Here is a 25,939-nt window from a genome sequence, read left to right as displayed (position 1 = left end):
ATTTCCATGGAAAGGAGATGGGTGGGGATGGGGTCTGGTTCTGATGGGAAAAGACTTTTCACAAGCTAAGTGAGATCCTTCCCCGCTTGGAGGACTCAAGCCATGTGGCCCCCTGGAGGAGGTGAGGGCCTGGCTGCAAGAGCCAGCTGTCGCCTCCACCTCTGAGCCTCACGGAGAGAAATAACGAAGCAACTGTGAGGCTTGTTCACTGTTCACTCTGCCCGAAACACACTTCTTCCCATTTCTCCCACAGCCACCGGCTCCAGCTCCGGCCCTTGGTCACCTAAAATAAACCCAGATGATGTTCCTTACACACCCAACATCCTGTTCTTCGCTTCACGGCACTTACAACAACCTAGAATTACATCTCCATTCCCTGTCCGCTCCCTGCCGGGGAGGACTCTGCTTTGTTCACTGTTGTTAATGTACTCAATGCCCAGACCCCGCCTTAGAAGATGCTCAATAAATCTGTGTCCATAGAGTGGGCTCCCAGTGCCCAGCATAAGGTCTGCTTGGGCACAGAGGTCTCTTGTCTCGGCCGTGAGGCTGGCAGGGCCGGGAGGGTTTGTGTCCATGGCCAGCTCCCTTTGGGCAGATTCAAGGCCGGGTGAATAACACCCTTGTCCACTCTGTCCCCCAGCCCTACTCCAGCCTGGCCTCGGAGCCCAGCGAGTTCTCAAGTACTGCCCACAGGCGGATGCAGGCAAGGGCCAGGCCCGGAGCCCAGGCTAAAATTTGACGATCAGAGAGCGCTGGCCACACCCTAGGGATGCACAGCACACGGGCAGCTGCAGGATCCCGGGCTTGAGCCAAAACCAAGAGCAAGGGAGACCCTTAAGAGACTGACAAGTTCAAGCAAGGAGTGGGTGGGTGGTAGTCAGGCCCCCCTGTCTCCCTCTTGAGTGGGCTGGGCAGGGAGGGTCCCAGCCTCCCCCAAATGTGTCTCTGCAGCCTCCTGAGGCCATAGACTCGCGGCGGGGGAGCGGGAGAGAGGCACAGCTCTAGTCGATTTGTTTTTCATTTTTTGAGTGGTTTCCGGCCCCTTCCCCAAGGCCATTCAGTCTTACAGTTTCCAGGAAGTTCTTGTCACAGGAGGAGGGGTGGCAGGGCCTCTGTGCCCCAAGGCAGTGCCTTGTGGGGCATGCGACCAGAAACACACCCCAGGGACCCAGAATGGCGAAGAGAAAGGAGAAACTGAGGACCGTTCCTCCCAGCCCCCACCGTGGGAAGAGAAGCCACAGCAGGGCGTGGATGGGGAGGGGCCTCATCTTGGCTCCATTCCCTGGGACCCGAGGCGCAGGCCGCCTTCAGAGGTTCCGGGGAGAGGGCACCCCCAACCCTTGGCACAGGCTGGGGAAAGTTAGCCAATGGTTTCCGGCTTCCTACCTGCCCCCTCCCCGGAGGCGCCCTGGTTTCCGCCCTTCCAGGCGGCGGGCGAGACACGACGGGCCCCCATCCTTGCGTTCGGTCTGCCCAGTAGTGCCTCAGTTTCCCCACCGAGCCAAAAGCCCGTGCCGGCGACTTCCCGAGAGATGTGGGCAGGAGTAAGAAGTGGACAAAGGGGACTGGGAGAGGAGGGGAGTTTGGGGAGGTTGGGGCCCTGTCCATCTCCGAAGCCCGGGTCGCCGCGCCTCCCCTCCCCCGCCAGGCATCTGAGCCACCGAGATAACGGGACCTCCCCGGGCGGAGCGTGCGCGCGCGTCCGGCCCATCGGCCGCCGGAGGGAGAGCGGGGGTCCCCGGAGGGCGCGCAGGGCGCCGGGGCGGGGAGAGGGGGCGCGGGCCCGGCGCCGGGAGGGCTGCAGGCCCTGCAGCAGGACGAGGCCGCCGCCGAGCGCGGGTGTCTGGGATCTCAGACGTCCCCCTCCTCCAAGGGCCTCCCGACTCGGCCAAGGCGGCCACGGGTCAGAGGCGGCTCCTACCGTAGGCTCCGTCCTTCTTCTCGTCCTCCATGGCCACGGCGGGCAGGGAGGGGAGTCCGAGCCAGCGCGACCCCAGCCCTAGCGGGCGGGAGGCTCTGCGGCGGCAGCGCCCGCCCCGGTGCGCCCCGCCCAGCCCGGCTCCGCGCGCCGCCGCCAATGGGAGCGCTGCGCGGGCGGAGGCGGGCAGGGCCGGGGCGGGCCGGCTCGGGAAGGGGTGGTACCTCCACCTTTGTTTCTTTTCTGGCCTCCCGTGAGACCGTCTTGGTGTGTTTCCTGCAAAAGGAGCAGTCGTCATCCCTCCATCCATCCATCCATCCATCCATCCATCCATCCATCCACTCATCCATCCATCCATCCACCCACCCACCCAGCCAGCCAGCCAGCCAGCCACCCATCCATCCGTCAAACAGATACTGAGCGCTGCTGACTGTGTGCCAGTGTTCAGACAAAATTATGCCATTTTTTCCATTATTCAGATGGGCAAGAATTTGAGTTTGGTAACATCAAGTCGGGTGAACGGATGCTGTAGAGACCCAAACCGCGTTCACCCTGGGCGATTCCTCTCTGCCGTGGCAGGCGTGTGTGCCTGGGGAGTCCATGCCAAACGAGGGGTGTTGCTGAGAGGTCCGGAGTGGGCCGGGCTCACGCACTGTGACACGAGGCCATAATGTATCACAAGAACGTTTATTCCAGGCACCTGGGTGCAGGTGGGCTGAGTCCCAAAAAGGACTCTGCGGTGACGGAGCGGGGAGGCAGGCTTTTAGAGAATCAGAGATAGCTGGCCACACCCCAGGGGTGCACAGCACGGGCAGCTGCAGGATCGGGGCTCTGCAGGCTGCGAACAGGGCTGCTGACGTAAGGATCGGTCCGTCCTTGGTGCCTCCCATGCCTGATGTCCAGTTATCTAGGCTGTGCCGCGTTCAAGGCTGCAAGCCTCCTACCAGATATCTGCTAAGCACAATAAGTCTTCTCTGCCCCGTTTTATTATCTTTAATCCTTTCTGTTACCTGCAGCTTTGATAGTGGTTAAAAAACGGGAGATACATGTCCACCAAGGAGGACTGCCTACACAGGATGGCAGGCTCCCAGGAGGGAACAGCCTGAGCAGATAAAAGGAATAAAAGACAGCAGGGAAATGAGAGGGGAAAAAAATATTTTTTGTGTTTAAATTTCTTTATTGATTAGGGTATCACATATTTGTCCTCATCCCCCCATTCCCATCCCATACACCTCCCCACGCATGCTCCCACCCCCCTGTTGTCCTTGACCACTGGTTAGGCTCATAGGTACGCACACAAGTCCTTTGGTTGATCTCTCTTTTTTATCCCTACCCTCCACCTGAGGTCCAATAGTCTGATCCATGCCTCCTTGTCTCTGAGTCTGTTCTTGTTCATTAGTCTATGTTGTTTGAGAAAAAAATATTTTGGAATATAATAGAAGTAATCCTGTTATTTTCAGATTTTTAATATTTTCTACAACTTTTGTGATATGTTAGTACAGTGTTGGTAATATATTTAAATTGTTTTTCTTAAAATAGCAATGTTTATTGTATGGAATATTATTATATTTAAAATCGTTTTTCTTGAAATATTAATGATTATTGCATGTAACATTATATAAAAAAAAATAAAATAAATAACACAGCCCTGACCAGTTTGGCTCAGTGGATGGAGCGTCGACCAATGAATGCATAATAGATGTAAGAACAATTGATGTTTCTCTTTCTATCTCTTCCTTCCTCTCTCTAAAATCCAATAATAGTAATTTAAATATATATATATATATATATATATATATATATATATATATATATAATTTCAGAAGGGAAAGGAGAGGGAGAGGAACATCAATGATGAGAGGGAATCATTGATCAGCTGCCTATGGCACGTACTCTACTAGGGATTGAGCCTGCAACCTGGCATGTATCCTTGACTGGAATCAAACCCAGAACCCTTCAGTCTGCAGGCTGGCTCTATCCACTGAGACAAACCATCTAGGTCAAGCATGTCAAACTCAAAGGCTAACACGGGCCAAATAAACAAGGTTTATGTGGACCACAAAGAAACAAAAGCTTCAATTTTCATAGAAACGTAGGTGTATTTCAATAGAGACATGCTGAATACAATGGGCTGAAATAAATGAGTGATCGTTAACGTAAAATAATAGAACATTTTAATAAAAATTAATATTTTTGCTTGAACATTAACTTATCAGACACTCAATAACTGCACAAATTAATAAACATAACGCAAATAAACCTATTTTTCTTGTTCTTCGAAAGCGAAATATTTCCTGTTGCGCACACCAAACAAGTCAGTACAAAATTAATGATGTGGCAATCGGCTGCTAAAATATTCACCGCTAGTATTAGTGGAGAGAAATGGTGCACCTGCGTGTAAGGCTTGTAAGGGAAATGAATGCAGATTATAGTGATCAGTCATTAGCGAACATTGTAGTTCGTTATGTATAATAGGATATTGTAAAAATTAAGCTACGAAATTTTTTTAAAATATATTTTATTGATTTTGTACAGAGAGGAAGGGAGAGAGACAGAGAGTTAGAAACATCAATGAGAGAGAGTCATCGATCAGCTGCCTCCTGCACACCCCCCACCGGGGATATGCCTGCAACCAAGGTACATGCCCTTGACCGGAATCGAACCCGGGTCCCCTCAGTCCCCAAGCCGATGCTCTATCCATTGAGCCAAACCAGTTTCAGCCGAAATTTTATATATATATATATTTTATTGATTTTTCACAGAGAGGAAGAGAGAGGGACAGAAAGTTAGAAACATGGATGAGAGAGAAACATCAGCTGCCTCCTGCACCCCCCCGCCACTGGGGATGTGCCCGCAACCAAGATACATGATCTTGACCAGAATCGAACCTGGGACCTTTCAGTCCACAGGCTGATGCTCTATCCACTGAGCCAAACGGTTTTGGCTGATAGTAATTTTTTTTAAAAAAAAGCATTATACCGCCGAAACGGGTTTTCCTCAGTGGATAGAGCGTCAGCCTGCGGACTGAAGGGTCCCAGGTTCAATTCCGTACCTTGGTTGTGGGCACATCTCTAGTGGGGGTTGTGCAGGAGGCAGCTGATCAATGTTTCTAGCTCTCTGTCTCTGTCTCTCTCTCTCTCTCTCTGTAAAAAATCAATAAAAAATATATTTAAAAAAAAGCATTATACCAAGTGAAAAATGCTAGACACTTGCCCTAACTGGTTTGGCTCAGTGGATAGAGCGTTGGTCTGCGGACTGAAGGGTACTGGATTCTATTCCGGTCAAGGGCATGTACATTGGTTGCGGGCACATCCCCAGTAGGGGGTGTGCAAGAGGCAGCTGGTCGATGTTCCTCTCTCATCGATGTTTCTGGCTATCTATCCCTCTCTCTTCCTCTCTGTAAAGAATCAATAAAATATATATTTAAAAAATAAAAATAAAAATAATAAAATAAAAGGTCGCAGGTTCAATTCTGGTCAAGGGCATGTACTTGGTTGCGGGCACATCCCCAGTAGAAGGTGTGCAAGAGGCAGCTGATCAATGTTTCTCTCTCATCGATGTTTCTATCTCATTCTTTCTTCTCTGTAAAAAATCAATAAATTTTTTTTTTAAATGAAAAATGCCAGACACTTTTGTATGAAGTTCTAGAACAGGCATAGCTAATCAACCGATGATAGAAGAACTTGGATCAGGGGTTGCCTTTACAGGCCGTGGTGGCTGGTAGAGCCATACTGTGACTTTCGGGGGACTGAAAACAGGACTGTGGCTACACCGGTGGGTTCAGTTTGCAACAGTTACTTGATACACATTATGTTTTTTTAAAATGGAATTTTCAAATGTAGTTTAAGAGAGAAAGAGGTGGCCCTGCAGGTTGTAACAAGAGTGAGGGTTTATAGGCGCTTACTCAGCGTCAGGTGAGGAAGTAAGTGCTTTATATTAAATCTTTATAACCATTTGCTGGTTGGGGAGAGTGACACAGAGAGGTTAAGTAACTTACTAAGTGCTTTGCATTAAACCCTTGCAACCACTTGTCAGTTGTGGAAAGTGATGCAGCCATGTGGAAAAAAGGTCTGTTTAGAAGATTAACACAAAGCAGCTAATTTACTCCCAGTCAGTGAGTGAGCCTGGGGCTGTACAAGAATCTGAACTCATAAGCCCGACTTCAAAACCCACACATGTTCCACACCCGTTAGCCACAACCCCGACAGTGTAGGCCAACTCAGTTTTTAGGTCCTACTGGTGAGTAAAAATAGCAAGTTGTGTTCAGCGTTCAGTCATTTATGATATGAGGGAGGGAGAGAGGGAGGGAGGGGGAGAGAGAGAGAGAGAGAGAGAGAGAGAGAGAGAGAGAGAGAGAGAGAACATTAAACACAAAGGTATACATACATATGTATGTCAGCATGAAACTAAACTGAAAAAGGTTTGAACACTTCCATGGTTGTTATAGGACCAGGATGGAGTGGAGCTGGCAAAGGGGACAAGTTTTCCTGATCTATGTTCTCTCTCTCTCTCTCAATAGGAAAAAGTATTTATGTTTCTTAGGTAATTAAGACTCTATTTCAAAAAATAGATTTAAACAAACTAGTCACAAAAGGACAGATATTGTATGATCCCACTTATAGGAGGTCCCTAGAGGAGTCACCTTCACAGGGACAGAAAGAAGAATGGTGGGTGCCAGGGGCTGGGGGGCGGAGAATTGGGGAGTTTAATGGGGACAGTTTTAGTTTGGGAAAATAGAGAAGTTTTTGGATGGATGGTGGTGATGGCTACGCAACAATGTAAACGTACTTAATGCCCCCGAAACGTACACTTAAAATAAAACAGAATTTTAGGTTATGTGTGTTTTACCATAATAACATTTTTAAAAATAGATTAAAAAATATGGTACAACACGGCTGTGATGGGAAAGCCCATACGACGCATAGGAGCTGGACCTGGGCTGGCAGGTCAGAGAGGGCTTCCTGAAGAGGAGAAAGAGAGAAAGCTGGATGAGAACAGGGTGGAAAGAGCAAAAGGCACAAGCATGCACTGAGTAGAGAGGAAAGAGAGAAAGAGAGAGAGGAACCGAAATTAGGGAAGTCGGTGTGTCTGGGGCCATGGGTTCAAGAGGTGCATCGTGGGAGAGGTCAGCGGGGATCTGCGATGCCACGCAGGGCAGCTCAGGGTAATGGGGAGCCAGGGGGGACGTGAGCGTGGGGGAGGGCAGCAGGAGCTGGGAGTGTTAGAGAGACCCCGTTAGTGCGTGGAGAAGAGGGTGGATGGGGTGCCAGGGGCAGGGTCCCTCGGGGGAAGCTGGGCAGGCAGCAGGCACCTAGGAGGAACTGGGGCGAGGCGGCAGCAGGTCGCGGGGACGGGAAGTTGCAGCGGAGGCGGCGGCTGTTCACACAGACATGCTCTGTTCTCTGACCCACTGCAGCTTCGGAGCTCATGAATTTTTCAGCCAAACAGGATTGCGTTTCAGATTCCAGGATGGCTGGCCCAGGCTTTTGGGTTCTATTTACTGCCTGCAAACATCCCTTCTCCTGGGGCCGGTGATGAGCTTCAGTGGTGCCTGGGCTGGGGTGAGGGGCTGGCAGCTCCCAAGGGCTCCCCCCCATCACCTTCTGAGCAGAGGGCTGGTAAGGCCTTGGAGATTACCCTTATTTGAGAAGGCAACAGCATAAAACCTTGGTGTTTGCAGGACTAGAATTCCAGCTCAGCCATGCCTGGCAGGTGACTTTTTACCCATACATTTTTATTGATTTCAGAGGGGAAGGAAGAGGGAGAGAGAGAGAGAGAGAGAGAGAGAGAGAGAGAGAGAGAGAGAGAGAGAGAGAAACATCAATGATGAGAGAGAATCATTGATCAGCTGCCTCTGGCAAGCCCCACACTGGGGATGAGCCCACAACTCCGGCATGTGCCCTGACTATTAATTGAACCGTGACCTCTTGGGTCATAGGTCGAGGCTCAACCACTGAGCCACACCAGCCAGGCTGGCAGGTGACTTTGTAGAGTCATTAATTCTCTGAGCTTCAGTTTTCCTATCAGTCAAATGGAGATAATAGGCTTCCCTAGTTCAAAACATTGTTTCATGGAAGTTTCCTGCATGGGAGATGGTTAGGGCAGCACCTGAGTATATGGAGCGGCATATAGGCAGGAGCTATTGTTAGTAATAGTAATTCTCGTATCCCACAATGCAACAGAACAGTTGGGTGAAAGCCGGGACCAGGCTTGTTGAGACTCAGATTCCAATTTTGACTCAACTGCCTCCAGTCTGTGTGGCCTTGAACCAGTGGCTTCTCTCTTGACCTCTACTTCTTCCAACGTAAGAAGACAAGAAGGTCTTCCCCTCAGGTCCTGAATTATCAGATAAAAACATTGTTGGGAAGACTGGAATCAAACACAGAAAGAAGAAAAAAAAGAAGGAGGAGGAAGAGAAGGAGGAGGGGAGGAGTTATTGGGCCCTACCCCATTTGGCTCAATGGATAGAGTGTCCGACCACAGTTGAAGTGCCCCAGGTTTGATTCCAGTCAAGGACATATACCTTGGTTGCAGGTTTGATCCCCAACTTTGGTCAGGGTGTGGGCAGAAGCAACCAATCAATGTGTTTCTCTCCCATCAATTTTTCTCTCTCTCTGTCTCTCCCTCTCCCTTCTACTCTCTCTGAAAATCAATGGAAAAATATCCTCGGGCATGTATGTGCCCCTGACCGGAATTATTGACCTGGAATCCTTCAGTCCATAGCCTGATGTTCTATCCACTGAGCCAAACTGGCTAGGGTTTAAAAAAAAATTTTAAATATATATATATATATATATACACTTTTTATTGATTTTTTTTAAAGAGAGGAAGGGAGAGGGATAGAGAGTTAGAAACATTGATCACCTGCCTCTTGCACACCCCCTACTGGGGATGTGCCCGCAACCAAGGTACATGCCCTTGACCGGAATCGAACCTGGGACCCTTCAGTCTGAAGGTCGTGGCTCTATCCACTGAGCCAAACTGGTAAGGACTTTAAAAATATTTTTATTGATTTCAGAGAGGAAGGGAGAGGGAGAGAGAGAAACATCAATGTGAATCATTGATTAGCTGCCTCTTGCACGTCCCATACTGGGGATCGAGCCCACAACTCAAGCATGTGCCCTTGACCAGAATAGAACCATGGACTCTTCAATAAAATATATTAAAAAATAGTAAACATATTTTTATTTATTTTATTTTAAAAAATATATATATTTTATTGATTTTCTTACAGAGAGAAAGGGAGAGAGACAGAGAGCCAGAAACATCGATGAGAGAGAAACATCGACCAGCTGCCTCCTGCACACCCCCCACCGGGGATGTGCCCGCAACCACATGCCCTTGGCCGGAATCAAACCCGGGACCCTTCAGTCCGCAGACCGACACTCTATCGCTGAGCCAAACCGGTTTCGGCCATATTTTTAAATGTATAATAATAAAAGCAGCTACATTTGCCTTACTCAGAGTGCAACCTACAGTTTCTGTTACTGAGTGGGGAAAAAAATTACTAATGAGTAAATATTTGAGTGAAAGAATAATTCATTGGTGAGGCAAATGCACGTGGACCCCATCCTAAAGCCAGAATTTTAAAAAAATATATATTTTATTGAATTTTTACAGAGAGGAAGAGAGAGAGATAGTTAGAAATATCAATGAGAGAGAATCATCGATCAGCCTCCTCTTGCACACTCCCTACTTGGGATGTGCCCGCAACCAAGATACATGCCCTTGACCGGAATCGAACCCGGGACCTTTCAGTCCGCAGGCCGACGCTCTATCCAGAGCCAAACCGGTTTCGGCTAAAGCCAGACTTGATGGCTGGTCAGTACATTGGGGGCACCAGTCCCCTCCAACAAATGGTGGCCACAGGTGCCAGGGCTGTGGTCACCTCTGTTTCCATGACTACCCTGGATGTGGTGAAGGTCTGTCTGCAGTCTCAGTGCCCCTCAGTGACCAATAAGCTGATGCCTCCCTCGACTCTGCAGCCTCTTACGCCAAATTGCCCTCCTCCGTCCACCCCACAGGGAAGTGCCTCCTGTAACGCAGTAGTGTCCTGAACCCCTGAACCTGTGCCCAAATGGTGCCCGCTGTGCCACCTGGTTTCAGGACCCCACTCGCTTCACCTGGTGATGACTGTGCCAGCAACTGCCGTCTACTTCACGGCCTATGACCAACTCAAGGCCTTCCCGTGTGGTTGAGCCCTGGCCTCTGACTTCTATGCACCCTTGGTGGCTGGTGCACTGGTCTGCTTGGGCACCCTGAATGTGATAAGCCCGCTAGAGCTGGTACGGACTAAGCTGCAGGCTCAGCCTGAGGCATTCTGGGAGTTGGGTGCCTGTGTCTGAACTTCCATAGTTCTCGGCTCCGGCCTCACTGCTTTTCTGGATGTGCCCTCTTCAGCCCTGTACTGGTTCACTATGAGCTGGTAAAGAGCCGGCTGAGTGGGCGCAGGCCACAGGACCAGACTTCAGTGGGCATCTCAGGGTCGGTGGCTGCCATCCTGACTCTACCCTTTGATGTGGTAAAGGCTCAATGCCAGGTTGCGCTGTAAGCGGTGGAGGCTGTGAGAGTGTCACCCGTGCACGTGCATGCTGACTCCACGTGGCGGCTGCTATGGAGGAGGAGAAGGAGGAAGAGGAGGAGGAAGAAGAGGAAGAAGTGGAGGAGGAGGAGGAACAGAAGGAGGAGGAGGAAGAGGAGGAGGAGGAGGAGGAAGCGAGGAGGGATCTGGGTTGAGTTGACACCAGGGGCCTCTTTGCAGGCTGATCATTGAGGCCGCCCCTCCTGTGCCATCATGATCAGCACATGAGTTGGGCAAAAACTTCTTTCAGAAGCTCAACCAGAAACAGCCACTGAGCCAGTGAGAGGAGTGAGGGGGTGAGGGCCCCATCTCTTCCTTGGATGGTGAGGGGCAGGAGGAGACAGAGCCAAGTGCCTTGTCCTCAGGGGAGGAGCCTCCTTATTCTTCCCTCTCAGCTCAGTGCCAAGGGTGCCAGCCCATCCATCGGGCCTGCCCAGGCCCCCACGAGACAGCTTTCTTTCTGCTGGTCCCCATCCAAAGCCCCAAGGATCATCGCTTTCCGGCCCAACCCCCAAGTTTAAGACCAAGTCTGTTACCTCCCTCCTTCCCCTGCCTCTCACCCATTTCCCTGTGTTTGTTGTAAGCTGGGCCTGCGCCCAAGGCCCACAGAACCCTGGACCTAGACAGTCTGAACCCACTGCTGTTAATTCAGTTAGTGTAAAGATGAAAGAGAGAGAGAGAGAGAGAGAGAGAGAGAGAGAGAGAGAGAGAGAGAGAGAGAGAGAGAGGAGAGAGAGAGAGAGAGAGAGAGAGAGAATAATACATAAATATGTATTGCTTAAACGAGGAAAAGAATTAATGACTTGGCCAAAACCGGTTTGGCTCAGTGGATAGAGCATCAGTCTGCAGACTGAAGGGTCCCAGGTTCGATTCCAGTCAAGGGCATGTATATTGGTTGCTGGCACATCCCCGGTGTGGGGTGTGCAAGAGGCGGCTGGTTGATGTTTCTCTCTCATCAATGTTTCTAGCTCTCTATCCATCTCCCTTCCTCTCTGTAAAAAAATCAATAAAATATATTTTTTTTAAAAGAATTAATGACTTGGACAAATGTTACTGAGCACCCAGTGCTGGGCCCTGGAAATACAAACATGAACAGGACCAAGTCCCTGCTGTATTGGGTCTGACAACGTGTGGGAGAGACGAGACGGACGGATGGGCGGACGGACGGACGGACAGCTGTCCTGGGTCTCCTCCCGTCCGCACTCCCGGGTGCGGTGGGAAAGTGAGGCGGGGGCAGCGGTCAGGCCCCTTTCGCTCCCCGCAGTGACTTCTTGTCGGCAGACAGCGCCGCTCACCTGGCGCCTCCCCTTTAAGACGCGCGCACCTGAGCGCTCACCTGCGCGGCGCTTCCGCAGGAAGGAGGAAGCGGCGCCGGCGTCCTCCCCGTCCTCCTCCCGGCTCCCGGCTCCCGGTCCGCCCTCCCTGCTCCCGACTCCCGGCCCCGGCTCCCGGCTCCCGGTCCGCCGGCGCCACCATGTCCGCCTCGGCTGTCTTCATCCTCGACGTCAAGGGCAAGGTGAGCGGGGCGTGGTGTGTGTGCGGGGACGGACAGGTGCGGCGGCGCTGCCTCCGCGCGGGCAGCGAGGGCCCCCGTGTCCCCCAGCCCCCGGCCGGGCCCCCTGCCTGCCAGCCGCGGGCCCGGAGCTGAGGCTTCGCCTCTCGGAGCCTTGGTCTCTCTCTCCGAAAACATGGGGATAACAGGGGTCTCCACCCCCCAAAACCATGAACACAATCCGAAGCCGGAGGTAAACCACTTAGCACAGCGGCCCTGCTACAACCATGAGGCGATCGATCCATTGAAATTGTGATTTCTGTCACCATCCTCATCCACAGTATGGGTATTTGGGGGCCCTACTTCTCCTTTGGGGCTGGGTTGTCCCTCTCTGGAGCCCCCCTCTTATTGTCTTGTCATTCAATGGCAAAATGAAGAGTGATAGGGGAAATAGTACTTCTGATAATAATAGTGAGAGCTAAGGTATCTGAGGACCTGCTCCCAGTTCTAAACACTGGACAAAACAACCTGACCAAGTAGGTAATGTTATTATTGATTGCTTCCTACCTGCTAGCCAGAGCTAGGAGAGATATAGGGGCATAATCATTTTTATTTTTTTCTCTTTTACATATAATCCTTCTTTCTTTTGCTTTTACTTCTTGGCATGATCTTTCTTTTCTTCCCTCTTTCTAAAATCTTTCTTTTCTCTTCTTTCTATAATCTATCCTTCCTTCCATCATCCCCTTCTTGCTTTTCGTCATCCCTACTTTGCCGATTCGGTACATAGGAAGCCCTGGGCAAGTGCAGGATTTCTGGAACCAGGGTACTTGATCCAATTCCTGATTTCCCACTTATTATGAGCACAGTTCCTAACTCAGTTTCCCCATCTGTAAAATGGAGATGACAATGTCACTGCCTCACAGGGTTGTGGTGCGAACTAAATCAAGTAAACATCCACTCTTTTTTTTTCTCTTTTCTGAGAGTGTATCTGTTAAAGTTGGGTACAGTGAAAGAAGGAAGGATTCAGGATAGAAGAAGCAACAGGAGAGAGCCTGCTTTGGCACTTCATAGGAAAGAAATGAGCCTGGGCAGGACTGCTATTGGTTCTCTGAAAAGTCAGACAGAAGAGGGCCTTGGGCCGGGACCTGTTTGGCTCAGTGGATAGAGCGTTGGCCTGCGGACTGGGGGGTCCCGGGTTCGATTCCGGTCAGGGGCATGTACCTTGGTTGCGGGCGCATCCCCAGTGGGGGGTGTGCAGGAGGCAGCTGATCGATGATTCTCTCTCATCGATGTTTCTGGCTCTCTATCCCTCTCTCTTCCTCTCTGTGAAAAATCAATAGAATATATTAAAAAAAAAAAAAAAAAAAAAAAAAAAAAAGAGGGCCTTGGTGTCAGGTCCTGGGAGGGAGAGGGCCAAACATCTAGTCTCTAGTAGAACTGTGACCTGGACCTTAGCGAAGGGTCTAGACATGTTAGCTGTTATCATCATGTGCCCATTTTGCAGAGGAGGAAACTGAGGTGCAGAGAGGTGCTCAGGTGCTCAGGCCTCTGGGCCAGGAAGTAGGGCCCAAACCAGGCACTCTGGGGAGAGCGCCCGTGGGTGGAGGGTCTCTGGAGCCCAGTGATAACTGGGCCTTCTCTGCCCGCCCTTAGCCCCTGATCAGCCGAAACTACAAGGGCGATGTGGCCATGAGCGAGATAGAGCACTTTATGCCTCTGCTCATGCAGCGGGAGGAAGAGGGCGCTCTGGCCCCGCTGCTGAGCCACGGCCGGGTCCACTTCCTGTGGATCAAACACAGCAACCTCTACTGTATCCAGCCACAGGCGGGCCCCTGGGGGCTGGGGTGGTGGCAGCTCCGGCCCCGAGAGGGTAGGCTGAGGGTAGGAGTTGCACAGCACATCAGTGGGGCTTGGGCTTGGGGTTGTGTGGGTGGGCAGAAATGGGGTGCTAGTGGGAAACAGGGTGTGGGTTCCCGGTCTGTGCCCCATTTGAGCCCTTCCAAAATGGCACCTTTTCCTTAACCTCGCTGCCCACAGTGGTGGCCACCACGCTGAAGAACGCCAATGCCTCGCTCGTGTATTCCTTCCTCTACAAGACAGTGGAGGTAGGTGGTGGCCTCCCATTGGTCAACTGGTCTGTTTGTCTTGCCCATCTCTCTCATGATCCATTTTTCTAAGAAGCTCTGCCTGACCTCCCCGGGGGCGCCCTTAACAAAGTCCCATCACTCTGTTCTCACTGGCTGCTCTGGGATCACCCCACCCCAGGCGGGGACCCAGGGGTCTTTGAGAGAATATGACTGCTCAAATCTGAGCCAGAGTGAACTGGTTTCCAATCCTAGCTTTCCCTGCTTCCTGGCTGTATGACCTTGAGCAAGTCTCTTCCCTCTGTGCTTCTAAACGGGGTTACAGCAAGTCCTATCTTGGGGTGGTACAAACTAATAAAATTCATACCTCTAAAGTGCTTAAAGTGGTGCTCACTATACACTAAGTGCTCAAAAAAGGCTTGGTATTATTGTTAGCATTGTCACAAATGTTATAAAATCAGATAATTTGTTGAGCTCTTACTGTTTGCCATTCTCAGTGACCGAGAAAGTGATCTGTCGTTACTATTCAACACACAAGAAATATTCATGGATTTGTCTCCTCTCTGCCAGGCAAAGGGAAGACACCTATGCATTAGACAGGTCTCTGTCCTGAGGGGTTAAAGGGCATAAAGGAGATGAAATCTGGTTGAGATGCTAATCTCACCATAGCATCCTGATACTGGGGAGGGGGGTGGGGAAAGACTGAGAGTGGCTTCATTGAGGAGGTGACATTTGGGCTGAGGTCTGAATGACAAGCAGCCCTCTGTGAGATGAGCTGAAGGAAGAGTGTTTCAAGCAGAGGGAATAGCGTATGCAAAGGCCCTGGGGTAGGAATAGGAAGGCCGGGGAGATTGGAGCAGAATGAGGAGTGGAGGATAGTTCTAATGTTGATGGCTAACGGGTTCTCTTCTGAGGTTATGTCTACTCATTCCCAGAGGCTTTTACTGTAACTTGGGGACCCCAGCCTTCCAAGGCCTATGAACAGAATACAGCAAGTCCATGACCTTAGCCATTTTCTGTGTGACAGGTTTCCTTTGCCATCCTGTGTATTTTATTGTATGTATTTACAAACATTCTGAGATGGGCCCATGAACATCAGATATGCAGGGCTCCATGGTCCAAGAAAAAACAAAGAAACAAACAAAACCAGTTTTAATTCTTCCTGGACTTTCCTACCTCTGGGTTCCTACTTTCCTTGAGTTTTCCACATTATTGTGCCCAACACGTTGGGTGATATTGGTTCTGTTACCAGTCCGTTTCCTTCACTGGACTTTTCCCTGTGGGCTTTGTCCGCCATTAATGTCCCAGCACTGGCATAAAGTAGGCACTCAACTGCTTGTTGGATGGCTGGCTGGGTCAATGGAGACCATGGCTCCCCCAGCTCCCCCTCTGTGGGTGCCTGTTCCTGCACCCCCCAGGTATTCTCCGAATACTTCAAGGAGCTGGAGGAGGAGAGCATCAGGGACAACTTTGTCATCGTCTACGAGCTGCTGGATGAGCTCATGGACTTTGGCTTCCCCCAGACCACCGACAGCAAGATTCTGCAGGAGTGAGTGTGCCGCGGGAGCGGCCGCGGGGCAGGTCATGCTGGAACGACTGCGGAGGGCCAGGAAGTGCCCCTGGGTCCCCCTGTTCATGCTCCCCACCGTCCTGCCAGGTACATCACACAGCAGGGCAACAAGCTGGAGACAGGCAAGTCCCGGGTGCCGCCCACTGTCACCAACGCCGTGTCCTGGCGCTCCGAGGGCATCAAGTACAAGAAGAATGAGGTCTTCATCGACGTCATAGAGTCTGTCAACCTCTTGGTGAGCCCCCACAGCTCCACCCCTCGCCTGCCACGGTCTGGGGACAGGAGAGAGGGCCCTCCGCCTGCTGACCCTCACGCCCACGTGTGCATCCCCAGGTCAATGCCAACGGCAGTGTCCTGCTGAGTGAGATCGTGGGCACCATCAAGCTCAAGGTGTTTCTGTCGGGAATGCCAGAGCTGCGACTCGGCCTCAACGACCGCGTGCTCTTTGAGCTCACTGGCCGTAGGTGTCTGGAGCAGGGGGTTCATGGAGGAGATGGAGACCCCTCTGCATCGGGCCCCAGAGAATTGCAGTTTTGAAATAAGCACTTGAGCACCATCTGCTGGTCATGGCCAACACTACAGCTGCTGGTTCTTTGAGCAAACGCTGCTTTATAAAGTGCTTGCACCTACTGCAAGGACAGAGCAGTGAAGGAAAAGACAAATCCTGGCCCTCACAGAGCTGACATATACAAGGAGACAGACTAGCATTGTAGTTAAAAGCCTGACAGTGAGAATCAGATTCCCTGGGTTCAGATCCTAGCTCTGCCCCTGGGCAGCTGGGTGACTGGGCAAGTTACTCATCCACTCTGGGCCTCAGTTTCCTCATCTGTAAAATGGGGGTGATAATAACAGTGGGCTATTAAGTTAGGGGTAGGGATTCTGCCCCAGCCCCCAGGGTCACCCTGCATGCTTGGCTCTGAGTTTCAGGAAACAAGAACAAGTCTGTGGAACTGGAGGATGTGAAATTTCACCAGTGTGTGCGACTCTCCCGTTTTGACAATGACCGCACCATTTCCTTTATCCCACCTGACGGTGACTTCGAGCTCATGTCCTACCGCCTCAGCACCCAGGTGAGGCGGGGTCAAGCCATGGCAGGGGAGGAGAGGGGCCCCAGAACCTCCCAGAGCTCCCCTTCCTTTGTGTGCAGGTCAAGCCGCTGATCTGGATCGAGTCTGTCATTGAGAAGTTCTCCCACAGCCGGGTCGAGATCATGGTCAAGGTGGGTTGGAGGAACAGTTACAGTGCTTGATCTGTCCCTCCCACCTCCTCACCTTCCCCACCTCCCCCCTGGTTCATTTCCTTCCAGCCACACTGGTTCCTGGCTGGTTCCCAAACCCCCCAGGCTCAGGTCCCCTACCCCTGCAGGGCGGTTGCATTGGCTGTTCCCTTTCTCTGGATCACTCTGCCCTGGCTCACCAGGTATGCCCAGGACTCCTTATCTCATCTCCTTAATCTCTTAAATTGGAGGTAGTCTAGATGTCATCTCAAACAGGCCTTCCCTGAAGTACCTATTGAGAATTATACCCCTCCCCCAGCATTTCCCACCTCCCTTCTTTGCTCTATTTTTTTTCTTCTATTACCTGTCACCACCTAGGATCTGTTTTACTTACATATTTACTCTTTTTTAAAAATATATATTTTTATTTATTTTTTACACAGAGGAAGGGAGAGGGATAGAGAGCTAGAAACATCTATGAGAGAGAGTCATCGACCAGCTGCCTCTTGCTCACTCCCTACTGGGGATGTGCCCGCAGCCAATGTACATGCCCTTGACCGGAATCGAACCTGGGACCTTTCAGTCCGCAGACCAACACTCTATCCACTGAGCCAAATCGGTTTCGGCAATATTTACTTTTTTAAATATATATACACATACATATACATACATATATATATATATATATATATATATATATATATATATATATATATATGTGTGTGTGTGTATATATAGATAGATAGATAGATAGATAGATAGATAGTATATTTATGTAATTTAAAGAATAATGAACTATCCAGCTTATTTAAATGTACTTGACCTTGCCGGCATGGTTGAGTTTCGACCTATGAACCAGGAGGTCATGGTTTGACTCCCGGTTGGGGCTTGATACCGGTGTGGGGTGTGCGGGAAGCAGCCTATCGATGGTGCTTGCTCATCATTGATGTTTCTTTTTTTTTCTTTTTTTCTTTTTTTTAATATATTTTATTGATTTTTGTACAGAGAGGAAGGGAGAGAGATAGAGAGTTAGAAACATCAATGAGAGTCATCGATCAGCTGCCTCTTGCACACCCCCTACTGGGGATATGCCCGCAACCAAGGTACATGCCCTTGACCGGAATCGAACCCGGGGCCATTCAGTCCCCAAGCCGACGCTCTATCCATTGAGCCAAACCGGTCCTGGCTCATCATTGATGTTTCTATCTCTCTCTCCCTCTCCCTTCTCCTCTGAAATCAGTAAGAATATAATTCAACAACAAAAAAAGGTATTTGACAAGAGCCTCTGAATCCACATTTCCATCCCCCAATTCCTGCTCTCCCTTTGCCCAGAGGTAATTACGATCTTTGAATTTTATGTAAATTATTTATTTGCTTTTCTTCATAATTTTGCCCCCCACATGTGTAGCCACAAATATTTCACTCCTGCCAGCTTCTGACCCTCATATTAATGGACTCAGGCTGTATGATTTTATGTATAACTTACTTTGTCCATGTAACAAATTTTTTAAAATATATATTTTGATTTTTTTACAGAGAGGAAGAGAGGGACAGAGAGTTAGAAACATCAATGAGAGAGAATCATGGGTCAGCTGCCTCCTGCACACCCCCCACCGGGGATGTGCCCGCAACCAAGGCACATGCCCTTGACCGGAATCGAACCTGGGACCCTTCAGTCCGCAGGCCACGGCTCTTTGTACCACTGAGCCAAATTGGTTTCGGCTAGCATAAATTCTTAAGAAATATATTTTTATTGATTTCAGAGAGGAAGGAAGAGGAAGAGAGGGAGAAACATCAATGATGAGAGAGAATCATTGATTGGCTTTGATTGGCTGCCTCCTGCTTGCCCCTCTAGTAGGGATCAAGCCCACAGCCCGGACATGTGCCGTTGACCTGAGTCGAACCCGGGCCCTTCAGTCTGCAGGCCAGCACTCTAGCCACTCAGCCAGACCGCAGTGGCCCTCGAGCAGCTCGAGTGGTCCTCAAGCAGGACCTCAGTCTCTTACAAATGGACGCTAGGAATGGATCCTGCTTTACAGAATCAGTGAGAGGTTTAAGTGCTTGGCACAGGGCCTGGCACATGGCAGGGGCTCAGTAAATGCCATCTCCAAATGAAAACCTCTATCCGATGGGCTCATGGCAGTCATTTTGGACCTGGCAAAGGTGTCTGACGTTTTCCACATGGAAGGCACTAAGGGTAGGGCCTGTGGAGTCTCTCATCATGGGTGTGGACCCTGGCTCTGCCACTTGTTAGCTGTGCGTCTCCAGGCAAATGCCTCTGTGCCTCAGTTTTCCTTATCCGAAAAGTGGGCGGGACAGTGGTTTTCACTTCAGGGTTGTGGCGGCTCTCGATGAGACGGCACATGGGAAGGGCTTGGTGAGTAGTTGCAGAATCCATGAGCAAATTCTTCCTGCTGCACTCTCTCTCCCCCCGCCAACAGGCCAAGGGACAGTTTAAGAAGCAGTCGGTGGCCAACGGTGTGGAGATATCTGTGCCGGTGCCGAGTGATGCCGACTCCCCACGCTTCAAGACCAGCGTGGGCAGTGCCAAGTACGTGCCCGAGAAGAACATCGTGATTTGGAGCATTAAGTCTTTCCCGGTGAGCACTGAAGGGCGGGGCTCTGCAAGGACCCACGGCAACTGCCTGGGGCCAGGTGATAACCAGTCAGAGGCCCACACCTGCCTGCACGTGGTTGTCATTGCGGGGCTGGGGGGTGGGGGGTGGGGTAATAAAGCTGGACATCATGCTGGCACGGTGGTAAAGCTTCCCTACCAGGTCTGGGGGCAACCAGCCTTGGGTTCAGATTCCCATCTACTTTTTTTTTTTTTTTTTTTAATATATATATATTTTTTTATTGATTTCAGAGAGGAAAGAAGAGAGAGAGAAACAGAAACATCAATGATGAGAGAATCATTGATTGGCTGCCTCCTGCATGCCCCCTACTGGGAACTGAGCCTAAAACCCAGACATGTGGCAGCTCAAACTGAGGGACACACGTCGAAAATCAGGCTGCCGGGCGAGTCCGGCCTGTGGTCGGGCCCACCTAATCTCCTTTTAGCTGGTACGAAGTTGGTTAATCTGCTAAGAAAAACAATGAGCAGGGACATCTAAGGCTGGGGAGGACTGTCCCTCTGTGCCAACATCCCACTCTTACCTCTCTGAGCTGCGTGGCCTTGGCAAGCCCTGTTCCCCACATGGAGCCTCAGTTTGCCCATCGGAAACAGGCAGGATGATACTACCCACATCCTTGTCCCATGGAGGATTTGGTCTGTCGCTGGAATCTGGGGGTTTCATCAGGGCCTGAAAAGTGGGAGATGGCCCCAGCCCACCGTCCAGCCAGGCTGTGCAATCAGAAGCTTAGGCTGTGAGTCTTAGGAGCCTTTCTTGTCTGTGAAATGGGCCAAGAGCTGAGACTGCGCCAGGGCCTGTTGTGAGGATGGTCTGCGGTGTATCTGATGCCCCCATGTGCCTTTAGGGGGGCAAGGAGTACCTGATGCGTGCCCACTTTGGCCTTCCCAGTGTGGAGAAGGAGGAGGAGGAGGGCCGGCCCCCCATTGGGGTCAAGTTTGAGATCCCCTATTTCACTGTCTCCGGGATTCAGGTAAGGGAAGCAGCAGGGTGGCTCTGCTCTTTGGCCTCAGGAGGGTTTCCTACTGATGTGTAACTTCCATCCCCCTCCTACTCACCATTCCCCTGGCCGGTGGCACCTCAGCTCCCCCAAACTGTGTGGTGTCTCCTTCCTTACACTGTGTCATCTCTGTCTGGACCTCTCTCCTGGACCACCTTCCTTTCCCCCAGCCATGTCACTTAATTACTCCCAGCCTGTGCCCTTATTTCCCCAAGTTGTGTCACACACATTCCCGTGGTCCCAGCAAGCTGTCCCCCCTCAATCTGGGCCACCTCCTTTCCTTTCAGGTCCGATACATGAAGATCATCGAGAAAAGCGGTTACCAGGCTCTGCCCTGGGTCCGCTACATCACCCAGAGCGGTGGTAAGGCAGCCGGGCGCCCTGGGACCGTGGGGTCAGAGGGATGATGGGGACGGTCTTGGAGTTTTGATACATTCTCACTCTCACTTTGAGGGCTCCAGAACTCAACAGGCCTACCCTGTCTTTGTCACCATTGCCAGCTGGGGCCTTGGTTGACCCACCTTTAAAATGGGGGCAGTTGTCAGTTCCATCTGCTGCCGGGAATCAGGCTGGTTACTGTGGGTTCGTTCATCCTTAGCCTTGTAACTTCCTGGCAGGGTTGGTTATGAACACTGGGGCGGGGGAAGGGCTGGGGAGACTGTCCCTCTGTGCCATTTGTCCCCTTCTGAGATGTCCCTGCTCATTGTTTTCTTACAGATTACCAACTTCGTACCAGCTAGAAAGGAGATGAGGTAGGGCCCGACCACGGGCCTGCCTCGCCCTCAGTCCTGATTTCGGACTTTAGAGGGAGGGAGGATAGGTGGGGAAGGTGTGAGCAGGCCTCTGTTGGCTTAGCAGTTTCTTACTTCCTGCTCCCAGCACCTGGCCCCCTCCCAGTCTTGTCCTCTACCCATAGCCTGGGAGGGATGGCCTCCCAGCTTCCCTCTTCCACTTCCACTTCCACTTTTATATGAAGAAAGAGAGGAGGAGCTTCAAAGCCCGTTCCAGAGTGCCTTCATGCAGTGACCTGCCTTAGGGGCTGTTGGTGCCCCTCCTTCACAGCTGCTCCTTTGAAGATGACATTAAAAAGATCAACTTAGCTGCTATGTATGTGCTTCTTGCTGGGGACTGGGGATGCCAGGGACATCCTTGAATTGCTGGGATGGGAGTGGGTAGCACATATCCATTCTTCAGCCCTGGTCACAGCTCCTCTGGGTCAGTCCAGCTGCCTCTACCTCCATCCTCTGACTGGGGACTTTCCTCCCCGCCCCCCTCCTCAGTCAGTTCCCCTCACAGCCGCCAGAGGGCGCTGTTAACTTCTAAGTCAGATCCTGGCTCCTCTGCTCAGAACCCTCGAATGCTTCCTTCTCCATCTGTGCTACCCAGCCCGCCACCTCCATTCCCTCACCTTCTCGCCCAATATACCTGGTTCTTCCTGGACATACGAGGTGCACTCCCACCTCAGGGTTTTTGCATTTGTAGTGCCCTTGACCTGGCATGCTTTTCCTTGCTATCCACACACGGCTCCTTACCATAACTTCAGGTCTCAAATCAATGTCACTAATTCAGGGTGACCTGTTTCAACAGCCTTCCTTTCCCAATAGACTATTACTTAACCCCTTTTTGTCAGCTCCCTTAGCGTTTACCACTCTGAAAATATTTAATTATTGTTCCCTCCTGCCCTGAATTGTATCTTGCTCTCCAATTGGGCGCCTACTACACAGTAGGTATTCAGTAAAAAGCCCCCCCACCCCAATGTTTGAATGAAGGTCTGCCAGGTTCAACCACGTGGCAGCTGAACGTTCCTTCTTGTCCCTTGCACTTGCTGTGCTCGGGTGGCTCAATCTGAGCCAGAATGAGATTTTCTCATTCACCCTTATTTCCCCGTTTTATTTTCTTTTTAAAAAAATAAATATATTTTATTGATTTTTTTAGAGAGGGATAGTTAGAAACATCGATGAGAAAATCATCCATCAGCTGCCTCCTGCACACCCACCACTGGGGATGTGCCCGCAACCAAGGTACACGCCCCTGACCGGAATCGAACGTGGGACCTTTCAGTCCGCAGGCCGACGCTCTATCCACCGAGCCGTTTTCTTTTTTTCACGGTGCTTAACTCCACCTTAAATTACTTAGGTGCTTGCCTATGCGATGGGAAAGGTTCCTGCAACAAGGTGGGTGGGTGAGTGAAACAAAACGTCCCGATCCCCGTTAAGGACGAATAAATGCTTATCGCAGAGCATTTATGGTGGAACCCTGGACTAGGCGGCCCCAACGGCGGCGCTGAGCTGGGGCAGCCCGCGTTACCTGCCCCTGACCTTGCTCTCCCAGGGCAGTTAAACCGGCTCCGGCTCCCGCGCGCCAGGCGCATTTGAAAAACCGAAAACCCCGCCATGGCCGGCGGTCCGCCAATCGCCGCGGCTCGGCCAATCAGGAGCCGCGCCGCCCACGCCAGCGCTCAAACCCTCCCCGGCAACGCGCAGTCATTGGCTGCACTGGGCGTGTGGGCGGGGCGCCGCCGGGTCGGGCGCCGGGCGGCGCGGCGGGGCTACTTAGTAGCGAGTTCGTAAGAAAACAATCCGCCGCGCTCGGGGGCGGAGCTGGAGCGCGCCGCCTGCGTCCGGACCCGGCGTTCCGCAGCCGCGGCGGCGGCGTCCGCTCAGAGGAGACTCCGCCCGCAGAGGAGGCGGGAGGGTGAGTGGGGCGGAGACCGGGCCCCCTATGGGCCGCGGAGGGTTGGGCCAGCTTCCCAGCCCCTGGCGACCTGTGGGCTGACAGCGGGGAGGAGCCGCCGGGCGTGGGGGCGGCGGGGGTCGCTCGGAGCCCCCTGCTGGCGAGCCGGGCCGCGAGCCTCGCGCAGGCCGGGAGCTCCGCGGGAGGGCCGCTGTTGGGGCCGCACCGGAGGCTTCCCCGCCCTGACCGAGCCGGGGTGGGGCGGGGGGCTTCTCAGGCCAGGGCCGACATGCTGCTGGAGGAGGTCCGCGCCGGCGACCGGCTCAGCGGGGCTGCGGCCCGCGGCGACGTGCGGGAGGTGCGCCGCCTTCTGCACCGCGAGCTGGTGCACCCCGACGCCCTGAACCGCTTCGGCAAGACGGCGCTGCAGGTGAGGCCGGTCTCTCCTAGCCGAGCCGGGAGAGAGCGGGGACCCAGCCCCCGCTCCTAAGGTCTCCTGGCCCCGGGGGTGGCCGGCCCGGGTCCGGGCCTCCATGTGCGGGCTGGCGTTACTCCCTGGTGGATGCGGGAAGGGAAGGAAGGCTTTCCATCTCCGGAGGATGCCTTGTTCTCTGGGTGCTGGGGATTCAGTTTTCCTGGGGAGGCGATTTTTTTTCCATGAGTGAGGATTCAGCTTCTTTGGATACCGGCTCCACGGGATTGGCCCTTGCTTCTGTGGGTTTCCATGGGGAGACCCGATCATTGGAAGAAGGGATTCAGGTCTCCACTGCGTTCTCATTGTCTGTGGGGTTCTCGGAGATATTCCAGCTCCTTGTGTGTGGGGGTGATCTTCGTCCTTTTTTTTTTTTCTTTTTCTTTTTCCTCTTAGATTCTTGGTGTATCGTGGGGAGTCCTACGGGGGGAACAGTTACAGATTGCACAGTAGTCCCTATTCCCTGGGAGGAACCTCATTTCTTGAGTGATTCAGGTGTCCTCGGGGAGCAGTCTGATTATATGGGAGGGGCTGTTCGTTGGAGGATGGGTTTCAGATTCCCTGGGCACCTCCTTTCGTTTGAGGGGGCTGTGAAGTCGGGGGGGGGGGGCGGGGAGGGAGGAAGGGCAGTTTTCATTTTATGAGACCCAATTTCCTGGAGGGAGGTTTATATTTCCTGGTGATTTCCCACGTCTGAGGGGTCGGTGGTCCTCTGGCTCCTTGTGAAGGGTCTTATGTTCTTTGAAAATTTGCATGAGGCTATTTCTGGGGTGGTGTTTTCCTTAGTTTCTTGGGGGTCCCTGTTTCTAGGAGACCTTGTTCTCTGAGGTCTCAAACAGCTAGCTGCCTGGAGGCTTGCGTTGCCTGGGCTTTTTCCATCCTCCAGAGGACTTCTTCTCTGGTGCTCCCTATTTCTGAATGACCCCCCTCTCCAAGGGATGCCTTTTCCCGGAACCCCTCTTTTGAGACCCTCCCCCCAACTCTGCCCCTGCACAGGTCATGATGTTTGGTAGCCCCACCATCGCCCTGGAGCTGTTGAAACAAGGCGCCAGCCCCAATGTCCAGGACGCCGCTGGCACCACGCCGGCCCACGACGCAGCCCGCACGGGATTCCTGGACACGCTGAAGGTTTTGGTAGAGCACGGCGCCGACGTCAACGCGCCCGATAACACAGGGGCGCTCCCCATCCACCTGGCTGTGCGCGAGGGCCACGCAGCTGTGGTCAGCTTCCTGGCTGCCGAGTCTGATCTCCATCACAGGGATACCAGGGGGCTCACTCCTCTGGAGCTGGCGCGAGGGAGAGGGGCTCAGGATCTCATGGACATACTGCAGGGTCACATGGTGGCACCCCTGTGACCCAGGACCCCCCACTGCAGCCACAGGACCCAGCTGGGTTCTCTCTCAGAAAAGAAACACTTTCTCTTTTTGCTCCTCCAGTCCCACTGCCAAAGGTGGGGGAGCACCAGTTTGTGGCTTGTTGGTATTGATTTCTGGAGTGTGTGTGCTTAAGGGACATTTCTCATTTGTTTTTCCCTTTTGTGTGTTTGGTAAGAAGGGCTCCTGTAGGCAACAGCCACCTAAACGGTTCAGTTCCCTCCACTCCCCAGACTGCTGGGGCTACAGAGAGTCCCGAGGGCAGAGCGTCGAAAGCCTCAGCCCTGCGTGAGGTCATGGCTCCCAGGGCTCCTGGAACCTGGCGACTTCGGCTGACTGCACCCAGGGAGAGATCTCAGTGTGCACTCTGCTTTTGAGCATGGGGGGAGGGGGGAGTTCCAAATGAATACAAGGGTGAGATGAGTTCATATTTTGTTGGAAACTTGTTTTCCTGTCTCTTGTACAGCTTTAAAAAAAGATTCTATTTATTAAGCTTTATGGATTAAAGTTGTGTGATAATTTAATGTTTTTACCCATTAAATTAATTCTTGTGTATGATCACAGTGGTGGTGGCTTCTGCTTTCTTAATCTGCGATGGATAGTCCCGCGTCCCGGATGTCGGTGGGGATGGGCACGGGGGTCGCGGGTCATGGAGGCTTCGGGGGAGCGGAGAGAGTAGTAATTCCCAGGGCACCAGGGGTGAGAGAGCTGGGTGGGGCGGCGGTTTGCGCTGTCGGAACGGAAGCGAAGCAGGAAACCGCGAGTGGAGAAAGGGCCCCCAGATGTCAGCTGGGTGCGGGCAGCCCCCGGGGTGGGGTGGGCGGCGGCTGCAGCCTTCCCCGCAGAGGCGCGGCCGTGGGTGGGGACTGAGGTCACGCGGCGTAAGAGATTCCGGAAACGCCGGGGGCGGGGCCAGGGCGCGGCCCTCG

General features: G+C 52.3%; 3 protein-coding genes and 1 pseudogene across 5 annotated transcripts in view; 3 read left to right on the top strand and 1 right to left on the bottom strand.

Moving 5' to 3' along the window:
- SLC44A2 (solute carrier family 44 member 2) overlaps positions 1-2,066 on the bottom strand; it is a 28,688-nt gene extending 26,622 nt beyond the window's left edge. For both annotated transcript variants that reach the window (XM_036459448.2, XM_036459451.2), the window contains exon 1: positions 1,922-2,066. In XM_036459448.2, the coding sequence (XP_036315341.1) occupies positions 1,922-1,952 (31 nt within the window). In that variant the 5' untranslated portion in view covers positions 1,953-2,066. The remainder of the gene's footprint in view (positions 1-1,921) is intronic.
- A 7,666-nt stretch (positions 2,067-9,732) lies between these two features.
- Positions 9,733-11,168, top strand: LOC118731162 (annotated as a pseudogene).
- A 685-nt stretch (positions 11,169-11,853) lies between these two features.
- On the top strand, positions 11,854-21,588 carry AP1M2 (adaptor related protein complex 1 subunit mu 2). Of its 2 annotated transcripts, none has more exons than XM_036459461.2 (13): positions 11,854-11,891; positions 11,945-12,015; positions 13,645-13,801; positions 14,029-14,096; positions 15,494-15,624; positions 15,733-15,880; positions 15,979-16,105; positions 16,567-16,715; positions 16,793-16,864; positions 19,303-19,461; positions 20,339-20,464; positions 20,779-20,854; positions 21,209-21,588. In XM_036459461.2, the coding sequence occupies exons 2-13, from the start codon at positions 11,974-11,976 to the stop codon at positions 21,229-21,231; spliced, it is 1,278 nt and encodes a 425-aa protein (XP_036315354.1). In that variant the 5' UTR covers positions 11,854-11,891; positions 11,945-11,973; the 3' UTR covers positions 21,232-21,588. The 2 variants fall into 2 exon arrangements, with proteins under 2 accessions (XP_036315354.1, XP_036315356.1); XM_036459463.2 differs by having other exon boundaries at positions 11,857-11,891; positions 16,573-16,715.
- A 1,475-nt stretch (positions 21,589-23,063) lies between these two features.
- CDKN2D (cyclin dependent kinase inhibitor 2D) lies at positions 23,064-25,569 on the top strand. The gene is made up of 3 exons (XM_036459470.2): positions 23,064-23,185; positions 23,442-23,594; positions 24,633-25,569. The coding sequence occupies exons 2-3, from the start codon at positions 23,454-23,456 to the stop codon at positions 24,990-24,992; spliced, it is 501 nt and encodes a 166-aa protein (XP_036315363.1). The 5' UTR covers positions 23,064-23,185; positions 23,442-23,453; the 3' UTR covers positions 24,993-25,569.
- Positions 25,570-25,939: the final 370 nt, after the last annotated feature.

Source organism: Pipistrellus kuhlii, unplaced genomic scaffold (genome assembly GCF_014108245.1).
Source record: "Pipistrellus kuhlii isolate mPipKuh1 unplaced genomic scaffold, mPipKuh1.p scaffold_m20_p_30, whole genome shotgun sequence".
NCBI classification, from domain to species: domain Eukaryota; kingdom Metazoa; phylum Chordata; class Mammalia; order Chiroptera; family Vespertilionidae; genus Pipistrellus; species Pipistrellus kuhlii.
The sequence above is the reverse complement of the archived record's forward strand: the minus strand, read 5'-3'. Positions and strand labels throughout refer to the sequence as shown.